At 51.3% G+C, this 20,008-nt stretch overlaps 8 protein-coding genes across 8 annotated transcripts; 6 read left to right on the forward strand and 2 right to left on the reverse strand.

Annotated features, from left to right (window-relative positions):
- Window positions 1–64: 64 nt before the first annotated feature.
- BDV17DRAFT_298521 (uncharacterized protein) lies at window positions 65–1,995 on the forward strand (the record flags this gene model as incomplete). Its single annotated transcript, XM_073763709.1, has 5 exons — window positions 65–429; window positions 490–585; window positions 619–747; window positions 893–1,602; window positions 1,652–1,995. The coding sequence occupies 5 exons, from the start codon at window positions 65–67 to the stop codon at window positions 1,993–1,995; spliced, it is 1,644 nt and encodes a 547-aa protein (XP_073615448.1).
- A 158-nt stretch (window positions 1,996–2,153) lies between these two features.
- Window positions 2,154–4,110, forward strand: BDV17DRAFT_263907 (uncharacterized protein). The gene is made up of 2 exons (XM_073757951.1): window positions 2,154–2,647; window positions 2,700–4,110. The coding sequence occupies exons 1-2, from the start codon at window positions 2,211–2,213 to the stop codon at window positions 4,066–4,068; spliced, it is 1,806 nt and encodes a 601-aa protein (XP_073615449.1). The 5' UTR covers window positions 2,154–2,210; the 3' UTR covers window positions 4,069–4,110.
- Window positions 4,111–4,273: 163 nt separating this feature from the next.
- BDV17DRAFT_263910 (transcription factor domain-containing protein) lies at window positions 4,274–6,704 on the forward strand. Its single transcript, XM_073757952.1, has 7 exons — window positions 4,274–4,405; window positions 4,483–4,627; window positions 4,682–4,758; window positions 4,827–4,895; window positions 4,951–5,279; window positions 5,346–6,259; window positions 6,312–6,704. Exons 1-7 carry the CDS (start codon window positions 4,332–4,334, stop codon window positions 6,642–6,644), a joined length of 1,941 nt encoding a protein of 646 aa, XP_073615450.1. The 5' UTR covers window positions 4,274–4,331; the 3' UTR covers window positions 6,645–6,704.
- An 828-nt stretch (window positions 6,705–7,532) lies between these two features.
- Window positions 7,533–8,636, forward strand: BDV17DRAFT_291541 (amino acid/polyamine transporter I; the record flags this gene model as incomplete). The annotated part of the gene is made up of 4 exons (XM_073762156.1): window positions 7,533–7,560; window positions 7,625–7,953; window positions 8,007–8,229; window positions 8,287–8,636. The coding sequence occupies 4 exons, from the start codon at window positions 7,533–7,535 to the stop codon at window positions 8,634–8,636; spliced, it is 930 nt and encodes a 309-aa protein (XP_073615451.1).
- Window positions 8,637–9,638: 1,002 nt separating this feature from the next.
- Window positions 9,639–10,728, forward strand: BDV17DRAFT_291542 (flavin monoamine oxidase family protein; the record flags this gene model as incomplete). The annotated part of the gene is made up of 3 exons (XM_073762157.1): window positions 9,639–9,816; window positions 9,866–10,113; window positions 10,162–10,728. 3 exons carry the CDS (start codon window positions 9,639–9,641, stop codon window positions 10,726–10,728), a joined length of 993 nt encoding a protein of 330 aa, XP_073615452.1.
- Window positions 10,729–11,697: 969 nt separating this feature from the next.
- BDV17DRAFT_281934 (thioesterase family protein) lies at window positions 11,698–13,878 on the forward strand (the record flags this gene model as incomplete). The annotated part of the gene is made up of 3 exons (XM_073760118.1): window positions 11,698–12,667; window positions 12,715–12,794; window positions 12,952–13,878. The coding sequence occupies 3 exons, from the start codon at window positions 11,698–11,700 to the stop codon at window positions 13,876–13,878; spliced, it is 1,977 nt and encodes a 658-aa protein (XP_073615453.1).
- A 3,492-nt stretch (window positions 13,879–17,370) lies between these two features.
- BDV17DRAFT_93810 (uncharacterized protein) lies at window positions 17,371–18,009 on the reverse strand. Its single transcript, XM_073765377.1, has 2 exons — window positions 17,642–18,009; window positions 17,371–17,562 (listed from the first exon to the last, which is right to left on the reverse strand). Exons 1-2 carry the CDS (start codon window positions 17,894–17,896, stop codon window positions 17,485–17,487), a joined length of 333 nt encoding a protein of 110 aa, XP_073615454.1. The 5' UTR covers window positions 17,897–18,009; the 3' UTR covers window positions 17,371–17,484.
- BDV17DRAFT_93804 (glycerophosphodiester phosphodiesterase family protein) lies at window positions 18,010–19,655 on the reverse strand. Its single transcript, XM_073765376.1, has one exon. It carries the CDS (start codon window positions 19,353–19,355, stop codon window positions 18,123–18,125), a length of 1,233 nt encoding a protein of 410 aa, XP_073615455.1. The 5' UTR covers window positions 19,356–19,655; the 3' UTR covers window positions 18,010–18,122.
- Between the last annotated feature and the right edge of the window lie 353 nt (window positions 19,656–20,008).

Genomic DNA, 20,008 nt, shown 5'->3' on the forward strand with positions numbered 1-20,008 from the left:
GAGTGTATTGAAACATACTGATCTATCGAGTCGATTCTTGGCCTCGCTGTCACTGTCACCCATAATGTCCACCCAGCTTTCTCTCGTCCACGGCCCAAAAGAGCCTCCCCTTTGGCTCGACAAAACATTATGCGCCGTAATCGACCAGCAAGAAGCATCTTACCCCGATCGGACGGCGCTTATTGTTCCATGGCAATCCACAAGGCTCTCGTATCACCAACTCGCCGAGAGAAGCCGGGTTGTCGCAAAAGCGCTGCTTGGTGCCGGACTGCGCCACGGCGAATGCATTGGGATCATGGACGGAAACAGCTACGAATATATTGAAGTCTTCCTTGGTGCGGCACGGATTGGGTGTCCGGTGGTTGTTCTTAATAACACATATGCTCCGGATGAGCTGAGAAATGCGGTTTATCGCAGCAGTACGATCCTGTTCTCCCCGTTGCTCATCTAGGACGACGAACTAATGGCGGTATACCTATAAGCCTGCAGGGCCGTGTTTATTGCGCCAAAAATCGGGACGCTGGGTCTGATGAGACATGTTGAGAATCTTCATGATCGAAGCTCGAAGAATCCTCCATTGTCGGAGTTGCAGCATATTATTCTCTTATGAACGGAAAGGCTAGACTCTGCCAGCGAGATCTTGGACACATACAACAACTTTCTCCATCCGCGATTTGCAGGAGATATAGAGAAAATGCTGCTTCAGGCACAAGCAGCGCTTGCCCCAGAAGATGTTCTCAATCTCCAGTTCACATCGGGTACGCGCCTTCTGCTTGATATGTGCCTCCAAACTGACGATACGTACAGGAACAACCGGCTCGCCAAAGGCAGCGACGTTGACAAACATGTATGCTTCCCACCCTTCTCTGCAAGGTTGCTCTTAACAATACAGAAACATCCTCAATAACGCACGCTTTGTGGGCAATGCTATGCGCCTGGCTCCGTCCGACGTCGTTTGCTGCGGCCCACCACTCTTCCATTGTTTCGGTCTTGTCATGGGTTTCCTCGCCTCGTTTACCTACGGTGCCTCGATCATCTTCCCTTCCGATCACTTCCGTGCAAGTTGCGTTGTCGAAGCTCTAATGGCCGAGGACGCGACGGTTCTGCTAGGTGTACCGACAATGTTCATATCCGAGCTGGAGGTCCTCACTAAGACAGGCCAGAAGCCGCGTCGACTGCGTACGGGACTGGCCTCGGGCTCACCAGTCTCTCAAACTCTTATGAATGAAATCCGGGCGCGCATGGGCGTTGACAAAATGCTGATCGCGTACGGGATGACGGAGACGAGTCCAGTGAATTTTATTACCTCGCTGGATGATCCTGAGGATAAGCGAATCTCTACGATTGGGCGAGTTATGCCGCATACGGTTGCGAAGGTGGTGGATAAACAGGGGAAGATTATTCCTCGGGGGCAGAGGGGGGAGTTATGTGTTGGTGGGTATGCGTTGCAGAAGGGATACTGGAAGAACGAGGAGAAGACGAGGGAGGTAATGAAATACGATGCGAACGGCGTGCTTTGGATGCATACTGGAGACGAGGTGATGATTGACGAAGAGGGATATGGCCACATCACTGGGCGTATCAAGGATCTGATAATCCGCGGTAAGCATGCAAGAAACTAAGTAGAACTGCTGGCTAACTATTCTCCCAGGCGGCGAGAACATCTTCCCTAGAGAAATCGAGGACCGGCTGGTTGCCCATGGCTCCATCGTCGAAGCGAGCGTAGTGGGAATCAAGGACGAGAAGTTCGGGGAAGTTGTGGGCTGTTTTTTGAAACTGACACCAGGATGCCAGAGAGTGCAAGACGCAGAGATCCAGCAGTGGGTTGGGGGCAGTCTGGGCAGACATAAAGCTCCACAGCATGTCTTCTGGATTGGTGATGTAGCAGTGGGCGACGACTTCCCCAAGACTGGCAGTGGTAAACACCAGAAGCACCTGCTCAGGGACTTAGGAAACCGTCTGGTCGTACAGCGGAAAATGCGGGCGCGCCTATAGAGCTTGGAATGCACAGTTCATTTGTTTGCGTACTTTCTGCACCAGTATAGTGTAAAATCCTGGCAGATCAGCGTCGGTCCGACGTCGGATAGCCCAAAGTCCAATGGGCCCACACTCTATGAACTGCAGTTACCCCGGACCGGGCAAAACCACATTAAGGCTTGCATGGTCTCTCTTGTGTCTGCTTGTAGTCTGATGCCGATACCTAAGTCAAGATGCAACCCTCGGCCGAAACAGTGCGAATTGTGGAGGTGGGCCCGCGAGATGGCCTCCAGAACATCCCACAGTCGATCGACAGCGCCACCAAGCTGGAGTTAATCCGTCGACTGCGCGATGCTGGGCTTCAGACGATCGAGCTGACCTCGTTTGTCTCTCCCCGTGCAATTCCACAACTTGCCGATGCACAGGTGGTGGTGAAAAATACAGACATTCAGACACTCCTCAGGAACCCTAAACTGCGACTGCCGGTCCTAGTTCCCAATCTCAAGGGACTAGAGAGAGCACTACAAAACGGCATCAAAGAGGTCGCGGTATTCATCAGTGCGACCGAGGGATTCAGCAGAGCGAACATCAACTGTACCGTTGATGAAGGACTCGAGAGAGCTCGACAAGTGGCTTCTAGGGCAGCCAGCGCAGGGGTTTCGGTGCGAGGGTATACGGTCTCTATATTCTCCATCATATTACCCTTGTGCTAACATTGGAAGATATGTTTCGTGTATTTTCGCAGACCCCTACGACGGACCGACCCAGCCCTCCTCTGTTCTCCGGTGCACAAAGGCCCTCCTAGATGCAGGCTGCTACGAAGTCAGTCTGGGCGATACCTTGGGCGTTGGCACACCTGCCGAGGTGCGCTGGCTGATAACATATCTACAAGATAATGGGGTACCTTTGGAGATGCTGGCCGGCCACTTTCACGACACTTACGGCGGCGCGGTCGCAAATGTGTGGGAAGCGTACAAGTGCGGGCTGAGGGTGTTTGACAGTAGCGTTGCTGGACTAGGAGGATGTCCATTTGCGCCTGGAGCGAAGGGAAATGTGGCCAGCGAGGATCTGGTATATATGTTCGAACGTTCAGGGATTCACACAGGGGTGGATCAGTCCAAGCTGGTCGAAACTGGAGAATGGATCTCGGGGCAGCTCTCTATCGCAAACAGCAGTCGGGCAGGTGCAGCACTGTGGGCAAAACGCAAGCAGACGGTTGTTTCCAAGTCACCCAAGCAAGTTTCGTCGGTCGCATGGAAGCTCGTCCAGGAAACAGAGGGCCTGCAGCTGTTCCGGTCGGGGGTCAACCTGAGGATCAACTTGAATAGACCCAAAAATGGAAATGCTCTCACAGCCACAATGACGCAGAATCTCACGGACACCGTCATAAATGCTGGACGAGATGCGACCGTCTCACGAATTATCCTGACGGGAAATGGCAAGTTCTTCTGCACCGGGATGGATCTGGGCAAGAGAAGCACCGCAGTTGGCCAAGGGGGCTCCAGCAGCAATGCGCAGTTTTACCAACTGACAAATCTGTTTGAAGCCATTGACCAGTCTCCCAAGGTCACTATCGCGTGTCTGAATGGACCTGCCTTCGGTGGCGGCGTTGGACTGGCCTTCGCCTGCGATATGCGCCTTGCAGTCAAGACCGCGAGTGTGACGCTCAGCGAGGTCAAGCTGGGTCTTTGCGCAGCCACTATCTCCAAGTACGTCATTCGGGAGTTTGGGATTGCTTTTGCACGAGAGGCGATGCTCTCTGCGAGGCCAGTGTCAGCCGGCGAGTTGAAGGCACGCGGGCTGGTAGTTGAGCTTGCAGACAGCGCAGAGGCGCTGCCTCGTTTGCTAGACCAATACCTTACCAAGCTCAAGGTGGCCTCTCCTGAGGCCTCTTGTATGTCAAAGGAGCTCGTCCGGCTAGCCTGGGCGCATGGGGGAAAGAAGGAACAGGCGAAAGGGATCAGGGCTCTGTTTGATGACATGATGAGGCCGGACGGGGATGGGGCTTACGGTGTCAAAGAATTCCAGGCCAAGCGAACAGTGGATTGGGATGCATTTACACTGCGAAGAGTAAATATGGCGAAGTTGTAGCTGTGCCAGAATTCATCACTTCATATAGATCGGGGCCGCCCCAGTTCCGCACATCCGGGGACGTGGAGCACATACTGTAGCAACCAATTATATTTAATTGTCTTGGATTATTGCAAGTTGTGGGTCTATCCCCGCACTAACTGGGTGTCTCGACTGGGTGTTCAGTCCAAGGTCCTTTTGCTTCCTTGCAAGCACTTCTTTCTCTCCTCTCCCCCTCACCCTCCGACACTCTGCTATACAGGCCCGTCGTAATCTCGGCCACCATGATGGAACACGATTCAGATCGGTTCAACGCCGGTATCAATAAGCGCATTCGCCAGGCTTGTGCCAGCTGCCGGTGCGTAACCACTGTCCCATGCCACCGGCGCCTTCGCTGGTATTCGTCCTGCTAATGCTTCTAGTTGCGATCGGTAGACGGCGCAAGACAAAATGCTCTGGAGAGCGACCTATATGCTTTCACTGTTGTCGCAGCCGTAAGCGCTGCGTATATGAGCCGTACTCAATGACCGTCGGCGACTCTAGCGCTGTGCCTCCCCCGCCAGCTCCAGCGCACGATAACGTCGGTTTTTATCTATTTCTTTTCATTACAATTGTGACGCTGACGTAGTGCTAGAGCGCAATTCTGCAACGAATCAATATGCTCGAGTCGCGTCTGGCCGAGCTCAGCGACCGCGCCGTTCCCCAGTCTCTGTAAGTGGACGCCTCTTTGACTCTTCTCCGAAGCCGAATGCTGAGGCCTCTCTCCTTTTTTCTCACAGAACGTCGCCAGTCGAAAACGGCATGTCCCTGACTGCATCGCCTCCTCTGCGCTTCAGCGACGAGCGGTGGTAAGCTGGCCTGAACCCTGAACGACAGTCGACTGACATGCTCCCACCGAATCAGCTCCGTCCCTCCTTCTTCAGTGCTGCAATCCGTCCTCCAAACGTTCTTTGTCCACATTCACAACCGCCCGTACTCGTATATTCAAGAGGCCGCCTTCCGACAGAAGCTCGAAATGGGGCTCGTGCCAAACTGCCTGCTTCTCGCAGTGCTAGCGTCTGCCGTTCGCTTTTCCACGCACGAATACTACGAAGGGCGAAATCAAGAGGCGACCGAAGTGTATTCAAAAGGGTCATGGATGTCCGTGCTCACCGATCATCTCACAGTGGCTGATAATCTGAGCGTTGAGGTTGTACAGGCCGTGAATTTGCTTGCGATTGTGGACTATACGGGTAGGCTAGATCCTCATCTGCAACACCATCTTGATGCAAAGTCGGGTATCTGACAGTCCATCCCAGCCGGTCACGTCAGTTCTGCCTGGCTCAAAGTTGGCCTGGCCGCGCGCATATCCCAGGATCGACGTCTAATGATGGATCCCTCCGACGCACTACCATTCCCTGAGCAGGAGGAGCGGCGGCGAGTCTTCTGGTCAGGGTATTTACTCGACAGACTCATTTCGTGTGGAAAGTCACGGCCGCTGTGTTTCCACGACGAAGACTGCCATGTTCGCCTTCCATGCGATGAAGAAACGCTCCAGGCTGGACAGGTGCAGAAAACACATACCCTGCACGAGCTCCTCAGCTGGGACTCAGAAATCGACCACGATGAGCCTCCCAGTCCATTTGGACTAGTAATCTTGATGGCATCTATCTTCGGACGCTGCACTAGATACGTTCACCGAGAGTGTAACCCCGATAAAACGCCGCCGTGGGACACAAATTCGGAGTTCTCGAAGATCAACTCGTCCTTGCTTCTGATGGAATCCTACTCCAGGAGCAGACGGCTCTCTGTCGTTGATATCCTTCGTGACAAGGAGTCAACGCACAGGTCAGAGGCAGAGCAGGTAGTCTTCGCTCATACTCTGTTTCACCTCTGCCACTGTTTACTCAACCATCCGTTCCTCTCACGGCTGCGCCTGAGGCCCTTTGGGTCCAAAGTGCCCACCAGCTTTACCCTGCGTGTCTTGCGGGCAGGGAGCGAGCACGCCAACCAGCTACTAGACTTGGTGCGCGAGGCGAACGAGGCAGGCTTTCCCCTGCAATCATCATTCTACGCATACTGTATCGTCGTTGTAGGAGGGATACAGTCTTTAACGTTCCACTACGAGGCATCCAGAAATGACCCTGGGTCGTCAGGTACTTTACAACGCTTTCATGACAGTCTCAACACACTGGAACGGTTAGCGGGGACATGGCCGCACGCAGCAAACATGGTATGTTCGAACTTCTTGAGCTGTTTCCCTGTGGTTAACCCTCTCTTTCTAGACCATCCGACTGCGTGAGTTTCACGCCCAGGCACATATGTTTTCCTCGCTCCTGGATCCCGCCTGCATAACAGACGACATGTACGACGCGTCAATAATGGCGCTCTGGACAATGCTCGATTATGGTATGGTGGGCTCCAGCGTCAGCGATAGTCCCAATTGCTCGGCGCCACTTATTTCTAATATATCGTCGCCTTCACCGTGGGTTCTGGGATCTGACATATTCAATACACCCTCGCTTGAAATGGCAGACACCGACCCGCATCTATTCGGTGGGTTGACGCCCTATACGCATTTCAATCGTGAAGTGGACAGTCTTTTGCATCCTTGCTAAGGCGCATGTTCGCAGCAACTGAATGACTTGATGTAATATGAGGTAAAGTGATATAGACCTAGTTACTGTCGACGTTAATATAAGACGAACGAATCATGGTTAGTAAATCTGACTCTTATTCAATACACCAAGAGTCATTCAGGTCACGAAGATCAAGTGAAGAGACCGAACACAATAGTTGGTAGTCATGTATGTTATGCTTGGGTCCAAGCCGGTAGGGTCATAAATGTGAAACAGATACAAGATCGGAGGCGAATCAGAGTCATTGGACGGTTTCTGCCGATAACTCTAAATCATTAAGAGTCTGGGGTATGCCTGGGTCTGGCGTCATAGAAATTCGATGCTATAGTTCTGTGGGGACGATAGAGAGGCGTCTGATAAGGTTTCTCACATTATTGCCGGATTCGGCAACTCGGGCTATCAGCAGCGCCACCAGCTTGTATCTTCTCCTCGGTTGATTCCCAGACTGGGCTAGAATGACGTGAAAACAACCTTATCAGTGGGCAGCTGAATACTCCCTGCGCTCTACGGAGCTGACACATGATGCGCTGTTGGCCTGGTCTTTATCGGCACGTAGTGGCGGCTGACCTAGTCAATGGCGGGGGATCTACCCAATTTAGGGGCTAAGCAGAACCAGATTTAAGTCTGATGGGGTCAGACTGGTAATTTCTTGTTTTTTGCCGTTTAAGGTAATTCCATTATCTACCCCGCATTCTGGTTGGCACGCGCTGTATCTATATCCTGCCTTATCTATTTTGGCAGTGTATCACTCCTATTGGAGACTTTAGTTAGGAAACAAGGTCTTATAACAAGCTAGTTCTGCTTCCTTTTCATCACTCATAGAACCGTCTACTCAGCAGCCTCAACGCCCCGAAGATACCTTCGACTATGGAATCGAGTATGGATATCAAGAGAGGTGAGTCGAGAGGCCGTTGCTCTAACAATACTTCATCTGACCCAATTCCCTGTCGAACCTGTAGAAGAGTCTTTTCAGGAGGATACTGCGATCGAGCAGTCCCGCATCATCGGTGTGACGCTACGAACCGAGGGCAGCCGACGGATGACCCCCTTGCAAACGATTTCTGCCAGTTGGATTATCTGCGACAGCTGGGCCGGCGTTGCAGCCACTGTAGCTCTAGCAACTGTTCAAAGAGGGCCAGTGACTCTCATCTATGGACTCATTGCTATGTTCGTTCTGGTTGGAGCTTGTGTCCTTTCATTGGGAGAGTTGGCGAGTGTATATCCCACTACCGGTGGCCAGTATCACTGGACCTCTATTCTAGCTCCCAGACGAGTGAGACGGGTGATGGTATATTTCTCTCCCCAGAATGCCGAGCTTTTTTATACTGACACCGGTACAAGAGCTACGCCTGTGGAATTGCAAATATGTTTGCCTGGATTGCCATCTGCACGGGGATTGCTATCATCCCTGCCCAACAAATTATGGGAATTGTTTTGTTTTATTATCCAGACTTTGATGCTCAGCCGTGGCATTACTTTCTGATTTACCAGGCTATCAACGCACTGGTGATGCTATACAATATTGGTCTCCTCCAGCGGTCGCTCTGGATACACGATGCTGCCTGTAAGTGTCGTCTCAACAGTTGTATAGCCCAGACTGACGCTGACCACTGTCTCCTAGTTTTCATCACTCTCGCTTCCTTCTTCTTCGTCATCACGATTACCTGTCTCTCTCGCTCTGCCGGCAACTACGAGCCATCGACAACTGTCTGGGAGACCTTCCTCAACGATAGCGGATGGAGCTCCGGGGGGGTCCCCTTTCTTACTGGACTTGTCTCACCGAACTACATGTTTGCTGGTATTGATGGGGCACTACATCTGGCGGAGGACTGCCGTAATGCGGCAACAGCAGTACTATGGGCTCTGATGAGTACGCTTACCATTGGCTTCGGTACTTCCTTCGCCTTCATGATTGCTATGCTCTATTGCACTCATGATTTGCAAGCCGTAGTGGACACTATCACTGGGTAAGGACTTAGCTGTCTCATCAATTCTACCAGCAACAAGGCGCTAACGTGTATGCCACAGTGTCCCAATATACGAGATCTGGTATCAGGCCACACGGTCGCCCGCCGCAGCGACTATATTTGTTGTACTCTTGTGTTTTGCAGCGACATTTGCCCTCATCGGAGCCCAGGAAACCGCATCACGGTTGGATGGACCGCCAATGTCACTACTGTTTGTTTTGCAATCTTGGTGTTGATATTTTATAATTTCCCTACTGTGATGCCTGTGACGGGAAGCAATATGAGTGAGTTACTCCTTCCCGTTAGTTCGGAATGCGATGTGATGCTAAACCTGGTTTACAGACTATTCTTCTGCGGTGCTGGGAGTCATGGCGGTCGTAGCTTGTCTTAACTGGGTATTCTATGCCAAGACGCAGTATCATGGACCATATATCCGTACATCTGTGGAGGAGCAATCATGACTGTTTTGTATCCAAGATATATATTTCGTGAACCAGCTGCTATATAGCTCCACGCAGAGGTGCTACCCATTTCATGAAAACGGTTGGCCAATATAATTTGATCATATATTATTATATCAACCATATAGAGACGCTCATAAAAATAACCATAATAGACAGACATTTTAGTGGATCACGTCGCTTCTGGAATTCCTCATCATTTTCTCCTAATCGGGTAAGTTTTAAACCCCACACAACCAGATAACAGCGATCTCCATAGCAGCTTGAGGATCCACAGCCCGATATTTGTCCTCGTGCTCGCAGAATTGGAACTACCGCGAATCGCTTATCACTATGAAGTTCTCTCTTTTTTGCTTGATCTAGCAAGTGGGCCTCTCGTACCCCTCCGCGCCGCCTTTTGCAGCCTTGATGTCGGCGCGTAAAGGATATCGCTTTACAGCACTGTGGAAGTTGAGTAACATATAATTATGGAATCCCAACACCCTGGTAGGGTGGGATTGCACAAACATCTATCTCAACTCTGAGTGTATACCATCCCTATCACCATGACTAGTCGTGACGGTTATCAATGGACAGCAGAGACTGGCCTGGTTCAGGGTGTGCCTTCGATAAGTGTCATCTCGCCACCAACGAAGATCTCTCCAGACTCCCGCCAGTTTGACGTCGTTGTCGTGGGGGCAGGGTATTCGGGGCTCACGGCAGCCCGCGATGCGTGTCTCGCAGGTGAGTGCAGATTCAAAACAGATGAAAGCAGAGGGCTGACACATCCCAGGCCTCAAGGTACTGCTTCTCGAGGCGCGCGACCGTATTGGCAGCCGGTCATGGTCGTCTGATATCGGAGGATATCCATTCGAAATGGGCGGCACCTGGGTCCACTGGGGACAGCCTCATGTCTGGCGCGAGATTTCACGATACCAGATGCGAAATGAATTGGAGGGTCCATTCGACTTTTCTCGGGGAGTCAATCATTTTGAACTGCGGACTAACCAGGGGCCGGCTATCATGAGCCACGAGGAAGAAGTGGGTATGCTTGCGCGTATGGGCGGCTTGATGCTAACGAGATCCTAGGATGAATTGCCGGCCGCAGCACTACACAAGTTCGTGGACGTCGATGGCGATCTTGGCCGCCGGGTCGTTCCTTTCCCTCATGATTCATTCCACGTCCCTGAGGCTCGGCGATACGACCAAATGTCGGCACAGGATCGTTTGAGTCAGATTGCCGATACCGTGTCACCTCGTGAACGCGCCGCTCTGGAGAGCTTTGTGCTTCTCTGTAGCGGCGGCACTATGGCGACAACCAGTTTCTTCGAGTTCCTGCACTGGTGGGCTCTGTGTGGCTATTCATACCGGGGGTGTCTGGACGCTTTGATCTCGTATAAGTTCAAGCGCGGTCAGTCCAGCTTTGCCATTCGGTTCTTCAAAGAGGCGCTCTCGACAGGGAACCTGTCATACGCCTTCAACAGCCCGATACAGTCGATTGATGACCAGGGCGCTAAAGTGGTGGTCACGACTCGTGAAGGCCATCGTCATGCTGGGGCCCGCCTTATCTCGACTATACCACTCAACGTGCTACACACAGGGTTTATGCAGAAATTTTCTGCTATTGCCACCGTTCAAAAGTTATATCTCTTCTAGTTGCTGTTTCCGGCTAGATTGCTGATTATTATCTGTGTATTTAAACCACCGTTTGCAGCTAGATTGAGAAATCAGACCTTCATTCTTTCATATGATTAGTGGTTGATGTCGAGTAATTTACACCTAGGCTGACGCTCATATAGTATTATTTAGCTTAATTCTAGTAAATAAGCTCTTGTACTATCCTAACTAATTAGTAAGTGGTTAGCAAGCAGTTACCAAGCAATTAAACAGGTATACTAGCAGCCTTATTAATTTTTTTCTAGGAGGCTCGGCCCCCAAGGTTCCTGCCTAGTAGCACGTATTTTCCGTGACTCGCAATATATGAGCGCAGGTTGTTAGTAACCATGTACTTATACTAACTAGATAGCAAGTAGTTAGGAAGCAGTTATAGAGTAGTTAGAGGGGGAATTTACAGTTACCTTTGAATAATCTTCCACGCGGTAGAAGATCTCTCTATAATAGATTTTGATTTCCCAGTTCTTATTCTAAGTAGTTACTGGTTAATTAGCAAGCAGCTACCAAGAGCTTAGGAACTTAATACAAGGCTTACCTGTTTATATACAGGTAACTGCAGGTTTCCGCTTCTAACTTCTTGAAGATACTACTAATACTACTTCTAAACATAACTATTAACTCTTGAGCGATTTAAATGCTTTCTAACTGGTTAGAAAGTAATAATAAAGCAAGAAAACTTATATTTCCCCGAAGGGCAGCCATTTTGGGTAGTAATAGGGTAACCGTAAGCATATGAAAGGGGTGGGGTGACCTGAAACTCTTTTTTTGATTTTTGTGGATCATGTGATTTAATTTTGGAGTCGCTTGAGTATTACTAATCCGTTTGGGTCATCCCACTAAAATCACGGGGTCGGCTGAGCTGTATCCTGGCAATGTTCATCACAGTAATTATAGCCACGACAAGTTATCGAATGTCTGGTCGCCCTGTTCATTGCAAAGTCACATTCCGCAATGAACCCCCGCCGGCCAAAACAGGCAGGACGCCCCCTTCTGGACGCGAGTAATGACGGCACTCTCTCCGGCGCTCGTCGCGCCCAGGTCCGTCGCGCCCAGCGCACATACCGACAGAGAAAGGAGGCCGTTTTTAAGAATGCGACTGCCAGAGCTGACCGGCTTGAAGCGAGGATGCGGTCCGTCAATGAAGCGTTATCGCAGTTATCCGAAACCGCTGAAGATGTGCAGTTGCATCTCTCTCATCCGGATATTTATGCCCGTCTAGTGCAGCTCCGTGGACTATTAGCCGATGGTCAGAAGTCTAATAAGATGCATTCTTCGTCTGAAGCACCGTCCCCCGGGCCATCGAGTGTGCGAGGGCCAGTGTCCAACACACTACTTCAATCCGCCAATGAATGCAGCCCCACTTCTCCCATACAAAGCAGGCAGTACACATACGCATTCCAAGAATCCAGCTTCGCTCGTCAATTGCAGCGATACTGTCTCGAGCACGCATATCGCCTCTTCACGGACTCCCGGTCGGATCCGCATGAGATGTACCGCGTGTTCCGCCTTGTACCCTGCATAAGAGATCCAAGCGAAACCGAACCACGCTTCCGGCAGCTCTTGATGGGCGGACGGGCAGACGCTCTCGAGCTCGTGGGCTTACCGTTCTATTGTGTCGGCGGGGCGGGCACGCATTTCCCGCAGCTTGATGAGGAGGGCAATCCGATTCACCCGGTAAATAGTCGCCTGCCACGCCGGATTTTAGGGATTGCGCCCTGCGCAGAACCAGAACGTATGCAAGCCCTGGCGGCGTATGGGTTTGGAGGAGAGTGGTTTGACTGTCATGATGTAGAAGGCTATCTCAGACAGCAGGGGTTGGACCTCACTGGGGAGCTGTTTCCTGCGCTGCACATAGCCAGCGGAGCGGTGGAGGGTGATAGTAACCAGTCCTTTGTCCTAGATGCTGAGCGGTTTTTCTCAAGTGAGTTTTCCCTTGCTCCGTGGCTGTGCTTATACTCATCACTTCAGGGCTTCTCTCGGGCTTCGCCATTCTGGGTCGCGCTCCTGGGTTTAGGAGAAGAGACGTCAGACGCGCGTTGCAAACTTCGGTAAAGAAGTTTGATCGAATATAACCGGGTGAATCATCTTCGGAGCCATTCTTGGCCACGTACCTCGGAGCCCTTTGCTTATTACAATATCCGTGGAGAAGGGGATGATTACAATATCTCCTGTACCGAACCGACTTAATATATAGGCCTCTTCCAGACGTTATCTGGAAACGGAAATAGCACAAACACAGTCAGCATGCCCTCGCTCAAAGAGCAGATTGCCGTCGAGCAAATTGATAATGACTGCTACCGTTCCGTCGTCCCTCCTATCCGCATGGGCGAGCTAGGCGACTGGGCCTACGGCGGCAACACCCTAGCGATCGCAGTCAAAGCCGCCTACGCCACTGTCACACCTGGGCAGCACCTGTACTTCATCAGTGGTCAATTCGTGCGACCGGCTACCCTCTCGCAGAAGCTCATCTGCCGCGTCGAGCGCATCCGCGACACACGGACCTTTCAGACCAGACACCTGCGCATAGTCCAGTCTGGAGGGGAATCCGAACAGATATGTTTGATCGCAACAGCCGATTTTCAGATCAACCAACTGGCCGACATGGTGATGGTGAACTATTCTGCTCGTCCGCAGCTCCCCGTCCCGTCAGCGCCTGCGGCCGAAACAGCGACCGAGAAAACGAAGGAACCGGCACTCTACAGCATTCTTAACACAATGATGGCTGTCCACCCTCACGCTGCGGACAGGGGAAGAGAAGGGACAGTAGGTGTGCCGCAGATCGTCTCGGCTGAGCGATTCCAGCTTAACGAGGCGCGACTACTCCAAACTGAGGCTGACCGAATCGCAGCCCTAGCATTCTATATGGACCGCGGACTTGCGTATATTCCAGCGAACCACTCTGGTTACAGCTTAGCTCATGCGAGTGTCTGCGCGACCCTCGACTTCGCGCTGCGGCTATTGACGGATGAAGTCAACCTGCAGAACTGGCACGCTAGTGAGAGACAGACCTGTGGTGCCGGAAATGCGAGAGCGCTCAGCGAAGGGAAGGTTTTCGATACAGATGGCCGGTTGCTAGCAAGTATGACGCAGACGACAATTCTCAGATTGAGGAAGGGAGCCTCAAAGATTTGACTGTATTTACACGCTCTAGCCTGCAAAGCAGCAGAGTCCCGCTTAGTTAGTCCATATAGGCACCTTTAGCTTACTGTACTGCCTTTAATACCTTTCCTTACTAAATGCAGTTATTATAGAAGCAGTTGTCAACTGATTAGAGTTTAGGGAAATATAAAAGTATATTAGTAAAAACTTCGAGACAGTATGAAAAGCTCATGCAAGCTGATCCTGCTTAGTAGCTCTCGCGCGTGCTGTGTACTCGATTGGTGGCCCTAAGGACGCTGGGGGCTGCCGAGCCACTCATTTCCCCGTCAGTCTGGTCTGTAGGTGGAGGAACAATTGCTTGAAGACATCTGAGCCCTCATCATCAGCCATTGATAAGTTCTCTGATTGTTAGGTAGCCGCCGAAGCGTGAGCCATGTCCGGGGGGTATCTACCTTTTCTATTTTCTCTAGCCATCGCTTCTCCGGCAACCTATATAATGCCTTGCTAGTTCCCGTCAATGGTGAGCCATGTATCAGCCAAACATCTACTATATATGACTTTCCTCTTTATAGATAAGAACATCTCTTTCTGCTCTTGATTCCACTGGTCGAGCTCTACTTGCTACAATTTCATCTCCCTCAAACAGTTGTCATTTCTACTTGGTATCTCCTTTTATATACATCCAGGAGCCGCACAACCTGTTGCTGTCCCGACAGACCCTTTGGTATCTACCCGTACATGAAGTACAAAGGTTATTGATAGCTTTAGAGGTGAAAAACAGGCCAAGTTGATTTCTGAAGAAGGCTCGGGGTTCTAAATTGATCCTAGTTCATCAAACAATCTTATCGACACATCTCTTCCCCACCAACCTAAGCACAACAGAGGTCTAAATCCTTTATGACTTTTTCAGAGTATGCAAGCTTCAAATCCAAATCACGTTCAACTTCATGCCCGTCTGAAAGTCGCCAAGGAGAGATGTAGAAACAGCGTCCTTGAAGTGCTTGCCCATCCGAAACTCCAGGTGAGCAACCTCGCGCCCCTATCAGATTGGTACCAAAAATCCTGTTGGTCAAAGGTCTGTCTTCACGCTCTATTCTATCGAAGTATGCTTTGATAGGTCGCCATGTCTCAATCTCAAAGAGAACCATGCCGATGCTATAAATGTCGTAGAGCATCCTGTGTCCTGGCGCATCCTGACCTTGATAGCTAGGGTGCTGGTAGAGCTCAAGGTCGTCGGTGCGAGACTGCTGGTCCAATATTCCCTTTTCTTGAGGTCGAGAATATGCGAAGCCCATAATGTGTGGGTCACTAACTGACCAGGAAGCGCCATCCGGAAGGAAGTATAAGATGTGGCTTCTGAGACTCTTGTGGTGCCAGCCTAATCGGAATGGAGACAGGTAAGGGTCTCACTGCAATGCACATTCTCGCAGCTGTTATAGGGATGTCAATATGGGCAATATTGTGGCTGCACTGGGGAAACGAGTGATCTCACCTGCATCGTGCTGAGACATCAGGGTAGATCACCAGAGGGAGAACAACGGTCAGACTGCTCTCTATGTCGCGGTCGAATTGTCTAACTATGATGTGGCGTTCCTCCTGCTAGAAGCTGCGTCTAATCCAAATATACCCGATAACAACGGAGTCTCTGCTTTGTCACTTTTAACAAACAAGGCACAACCTGACGCGTTAGCTGATGAGCCTGCTAACAACCGGGATGTAATACTGCAGTTAGTGAGACTTTTTGACAGTTACGAATTCGCGATACAGCAGAGTGAGTAGTACACCCTGGTCGCGATCGGCGAGTACATATGATCGGCCCACGTCCAGTCTTGCCCTATGTTTTATGAGAATTGCTGAAACACCTCCGGTCACTGCCTCGCAACACCAACACCAAGAAATAACATGCAGCAATCCAAATCATGCATTATGGGAAAGCATCATCGAGACTAGAGCCTTTATGAAACTAATAGTGCACAGTCTCCTCCATAAAATAGTTTTTGCAGGTACCAATATGTAGCTGATAAACAGGAGGCGTACCCAGCGACAAATATAGTGCAGACAAAGCTTGCTCTCCAAGCGCCTATCCTCTCAATCAACCCTCAGAGCAGCGGCAGTAATGGTGGCAGCAAAGATTCTCAGGATCGCTGCCCATGCATTCTAGCTGAGTCCGCTGAGATCATGGAGCACTTACCCGAGCACTTCCACCGGCCTTCCCCTTCGTCTTCCACCCAGTTTCATCAGTAGAAAAAACTCACGCCGATACGCTGGATCGACGGACAAGAGAACTAGGTTGGTGGAGAGACTGAGGCGTGGCGGCGATATCGGTATTACATGCACTATTCAGAGGGGAGTTCGATGCTGCTGGTTATGACGAATGTGTTAATGGATGGCTCGTTTCCCCTGTTTTGTTTTGTTTTGTTCCAAAAAAAAAGATAGGTAGGGCTGATAATGTGGGTGGATGAAAATGGTGAAATCCTCGCCCCCGTTCTTCCCGAAGCCTTTGGTCGGCATTGTCCCCAGCATCGTGAAGAAGGAGTGCTGCCAGCCGAATTTCAAGACACACCTGGGCTTCTGGAGGATCAGTTAGTTACGAATAATACTACTCCTGGGAAAGAAAGAGAGAGAGAAAGAGCAACATCAATACCTAGCGTGGACACAATTCACGGCCGCGGATATCCTGATGAGCTATCCGTTGATTATTCTAAAGAAGGTCAGGGTGCTTGAGAGAGACAGCTACCCGGCACTATGGGACTACATTAGGAGATTAAGGGAGATAAAGGGATACCAAAAAGCAGTCAAGGTCTTGGAGGAGGTTGAGGGGTAGGAATATAGGCCGTTTAGAGTACATTAGAAACTGCTGCCACTGCCCGGGAATACAAGCTCAACTTTTGTCTGCTCTCGGACGATGATCCTCTAAATGACTGGGAGGCATACAATGACCTGGCGGTACATTTTATGTTCGCGTGCGCGGACACAGATGCCCTTGCAGCAAGGTCCTTGATAACTCATATAGCAGCGATGACACTGACACCGAGGCCGTCGATGGCTCAGCACCCAACCGCGAGGAAGGTAACCGCGAGCTCAAGGGACCGACCCATGGTTAACTACTGTGATGGTGGCGGCACCACGTGGACATTCGCCGATGACTTCTACATCTGCAAGGTCTGCCAATATGTCCAGTTCGACCGGCGGTGCTTGGACAAGGGACAAGATGCGAGATGGCTCTATCGAATTAGAGGTTTGCAAGGCAGAGCATGAGATGCTGCATGTTCCTGCGTATGATTCTGCTGAGCGGAAGAGGATCGGCGAGGGGACTGTCAAGGTGGGCGAGGGAATTGTGCCAGTCAAACAATGGCTGCAGCGGATTTCGAATTATTAGGGACTTGAGTCGACCGTAGGTTGATAGTGTCATTAAATGTATTCATAATAGCAAAATTGGCATGTTCAGGTAACGAAAGCCCAATGATAGTGTTACATACACATAATTAAAAAATCAAGAAACACATCCTTTCAAAGACAGAGGCAGAGAAGAGATAGAGAAAGATACAGATATAATTTGTCACATCAACAGCCTCGTGTGAGGTTAAGAACAATCGAACCCACTTTTGCAAAATCCACCTGAATCCATCCGATCTCAATTCACATCTCGTCCATCGTCGGCTCCTCATACTTCATCAACTCTTCCGGATTCGCCGCCTCGCCCCGATCAGCCTTGACCTGTTAGCAGACGAGATATTAGTACGCTCATTAAAGTCTCACGAATATGTCAATGAAAGACAAGAGGACGTGGACATACATCAGCCTCACTCTGCGTCGAGTTCGTCTCCGCCCATTGAGACGTAGCGTGGACGGAGGTGCGTCGCCGTGTCATTGTAGGCGGGACCTCCGCGTCGTCTGGGTACGAAGAGGCGACATGGAACTGGTCGACTTTGGCAGTCGAGTGGACTTGTGGGTTTTGGAAGAGGCTGGCTTGTGGGTGGTAGTAGGCGCAGGGAAGGATGCGGCGGACGGCGGGGGTAGTTTTGAATGAGTTAACAACGAGAGCGTACATGGTGCCTTTCTTTCACCTGTTGGTGCTTTATTTGTTTGGCTTGAAGTAAGTGTGGGGGGTTTGACATGAGGTAAAAAGGCCGTTGGGGGGGCCAGGTGCGGGGTTATATATAGGCAAGTCGTGATGTCATGTGGCGAGGGAGACTCTATTTGTATCGAATCATTATTATACATTTATTGCTTCATGATATATATATCTCGGCGCACATTAGGTCCTGGTGAATGGATTAGTTGAGCCCGAGGCAGTTGGCATAGTAGGTCACTGTGGCAGGCCAGTCGGAGAAGATGGCCTTGACGCCGACCTTCTGCGCCAACGCGTCGACGATGCGGTACATATCGCCATCGCCCTTGATAACGTCCGCAATGGTCGAGACGTAGTACTCGCTTTCGGCAGCAGCCTGCTTGAGAGGCCCAGAGCGCTCCAGCGACCAGGTGATGAGGTCAAATCCAGCCTTCTTGGCAGTCTTTGCATACGTCGAGGGAACGATCTCGCCGCTAGCGGTGCTGTTGAGCAGCGCGAAAATGGGCGGCGCCAAGATGCGAACGCCCTGCTTGTATAACTTCTCCATGTCGGCAACAGCCTGGTGGTAGCCGGCCACCGTATCGACGCGGGGGTCAAGGTAGACAGCCTGCTTACCGAAGACAGGCTCAGCCTTGATCCAGTACAAGATGTCATCCTCGAGGAAAGACTGCGGCCAGACGCGCGAGGGGTTAATGCCCGCCTGCTTGTACTCGTCGATGAGTTGCTGGGCGTAGGCCTCCTGTGTGTAGTTGCCCTGGAAAGGCATCTCAACCTCGGGGGTCTTGAGCTCCGGGGTAAACTGCAGGCCCAAGCTCTCTGTTATTTCGATGAAGGTCTTGTGGTCGACGGTGGTGGCACAGTTGTCGTAGAGCGCAGTGCGCCATTCGGGGCCACCATATTGATATTCCTCCGGGGTTTTGGCGTTGGGGTTAGACGAGTCCATCTTTGCGCAGAGCGAGAGGAACTCGTCGTGGGTGATGTCCGAGGTGCAGCATTTGGCCGTGGCCTCGGAAGTCTCCGTCGCGGGCTGGAAGGGAGTCGTGCATTTCTCTGCTAGTTCGGGAATCAAGAGGATATTGGTGGTGGTGTGCAGATCGCACTGCGAGTGGCGACAGACAAGTTGACGGTCGCTAGTGAAAGCGACGTCGCATTCCAGCACACCTGCGCCCATGCGCGCCCCCATGTAAAGTCCCTCGCGACTGTGTTCGGGGAATTGCAGCGGGCCGCCGCGGTGGGAGATGGAGAAGAAGGGCGCATGGTCGATGGGCTTCTCGGTGCAAGACTCGAGCTCATCCTTGAGCGGGCTGTCGTCCATCTGGTCGACGAGCCAGAAAGGTCGCGGACCAACCTGGATGTTGGTCACCGCAGGCGAACACGGCTTGAAGGCAGGGGAAGCGACGGCAACGCCGGCCGCGAGGAGAAGCGAAAGAGCATGCATCTTGGCCCGGTCGACTCAATTTGACTGAAAGCTGAGCTCAATTGGAGAAAATGAGAGGGCAGGGTGCCATCGTCGCCGGTATTTATGCCGATCGGCATCAGCAGTAGCCAGGAACTTATCTCGCATGGTCGGACTTGGCAGCAAGACACATGCAGCCAGCGGGAAACCTGATTGGGATGTGTTGGCTACCCGTTCCGAGCTCTTGATTGCGGAGATTGCGGCCCCAGAAACGGCCAATCCAGCAGCTATTTTTTCGCACGTTGATCCCTGCTAAAGTGGTTGTAAGCCATGTCGCGCCAGAAAGGTGAAGTCAGACAATCCATTGAGCTTCTCTTTTTCTTGGCATGGCGGAAAATCCGGAAAGCTGAAAGCTCTTGTCGTGAAGGTGATGGAGGAGGATCCAAAGCGGAGCTCTTGGGAGACGCAATGCCCGCTGCTCCAATCAAATCCCTTTATCGCGACATGTCACGGGTGCTGTTATTTGATCCGTTTCTTCTACTGGGAGTAACCACGACGTGTCCGAGAAGGTCGCGTAGGTAACAGCATTGGAAGGTCAAAAGCAAGGCTGCCAGCTGCAGGCTTGCGAGCTGTGCAGCTGCGAATGACGGAAGTTCGCAAGCCCCCTGTGATCGACGATCTACAACAGCGCACAC

Source organism: Aspergillus undulatus (assembly GCF_047715775.1).
Source record: "Aspergillus undulatus strain CBS 261.88 unplaced genomic scaffold BDV17scaffold_25, whole genome shotgun sequence".
NCBI classification, from domain to species: domain Eukaryota; kingdom Fungi; phylum Ascomycota; class Eurotiomycetes; order Eurotiales; family Aspergillaceae; genus Aspergillus; species Aspergillus undulatus.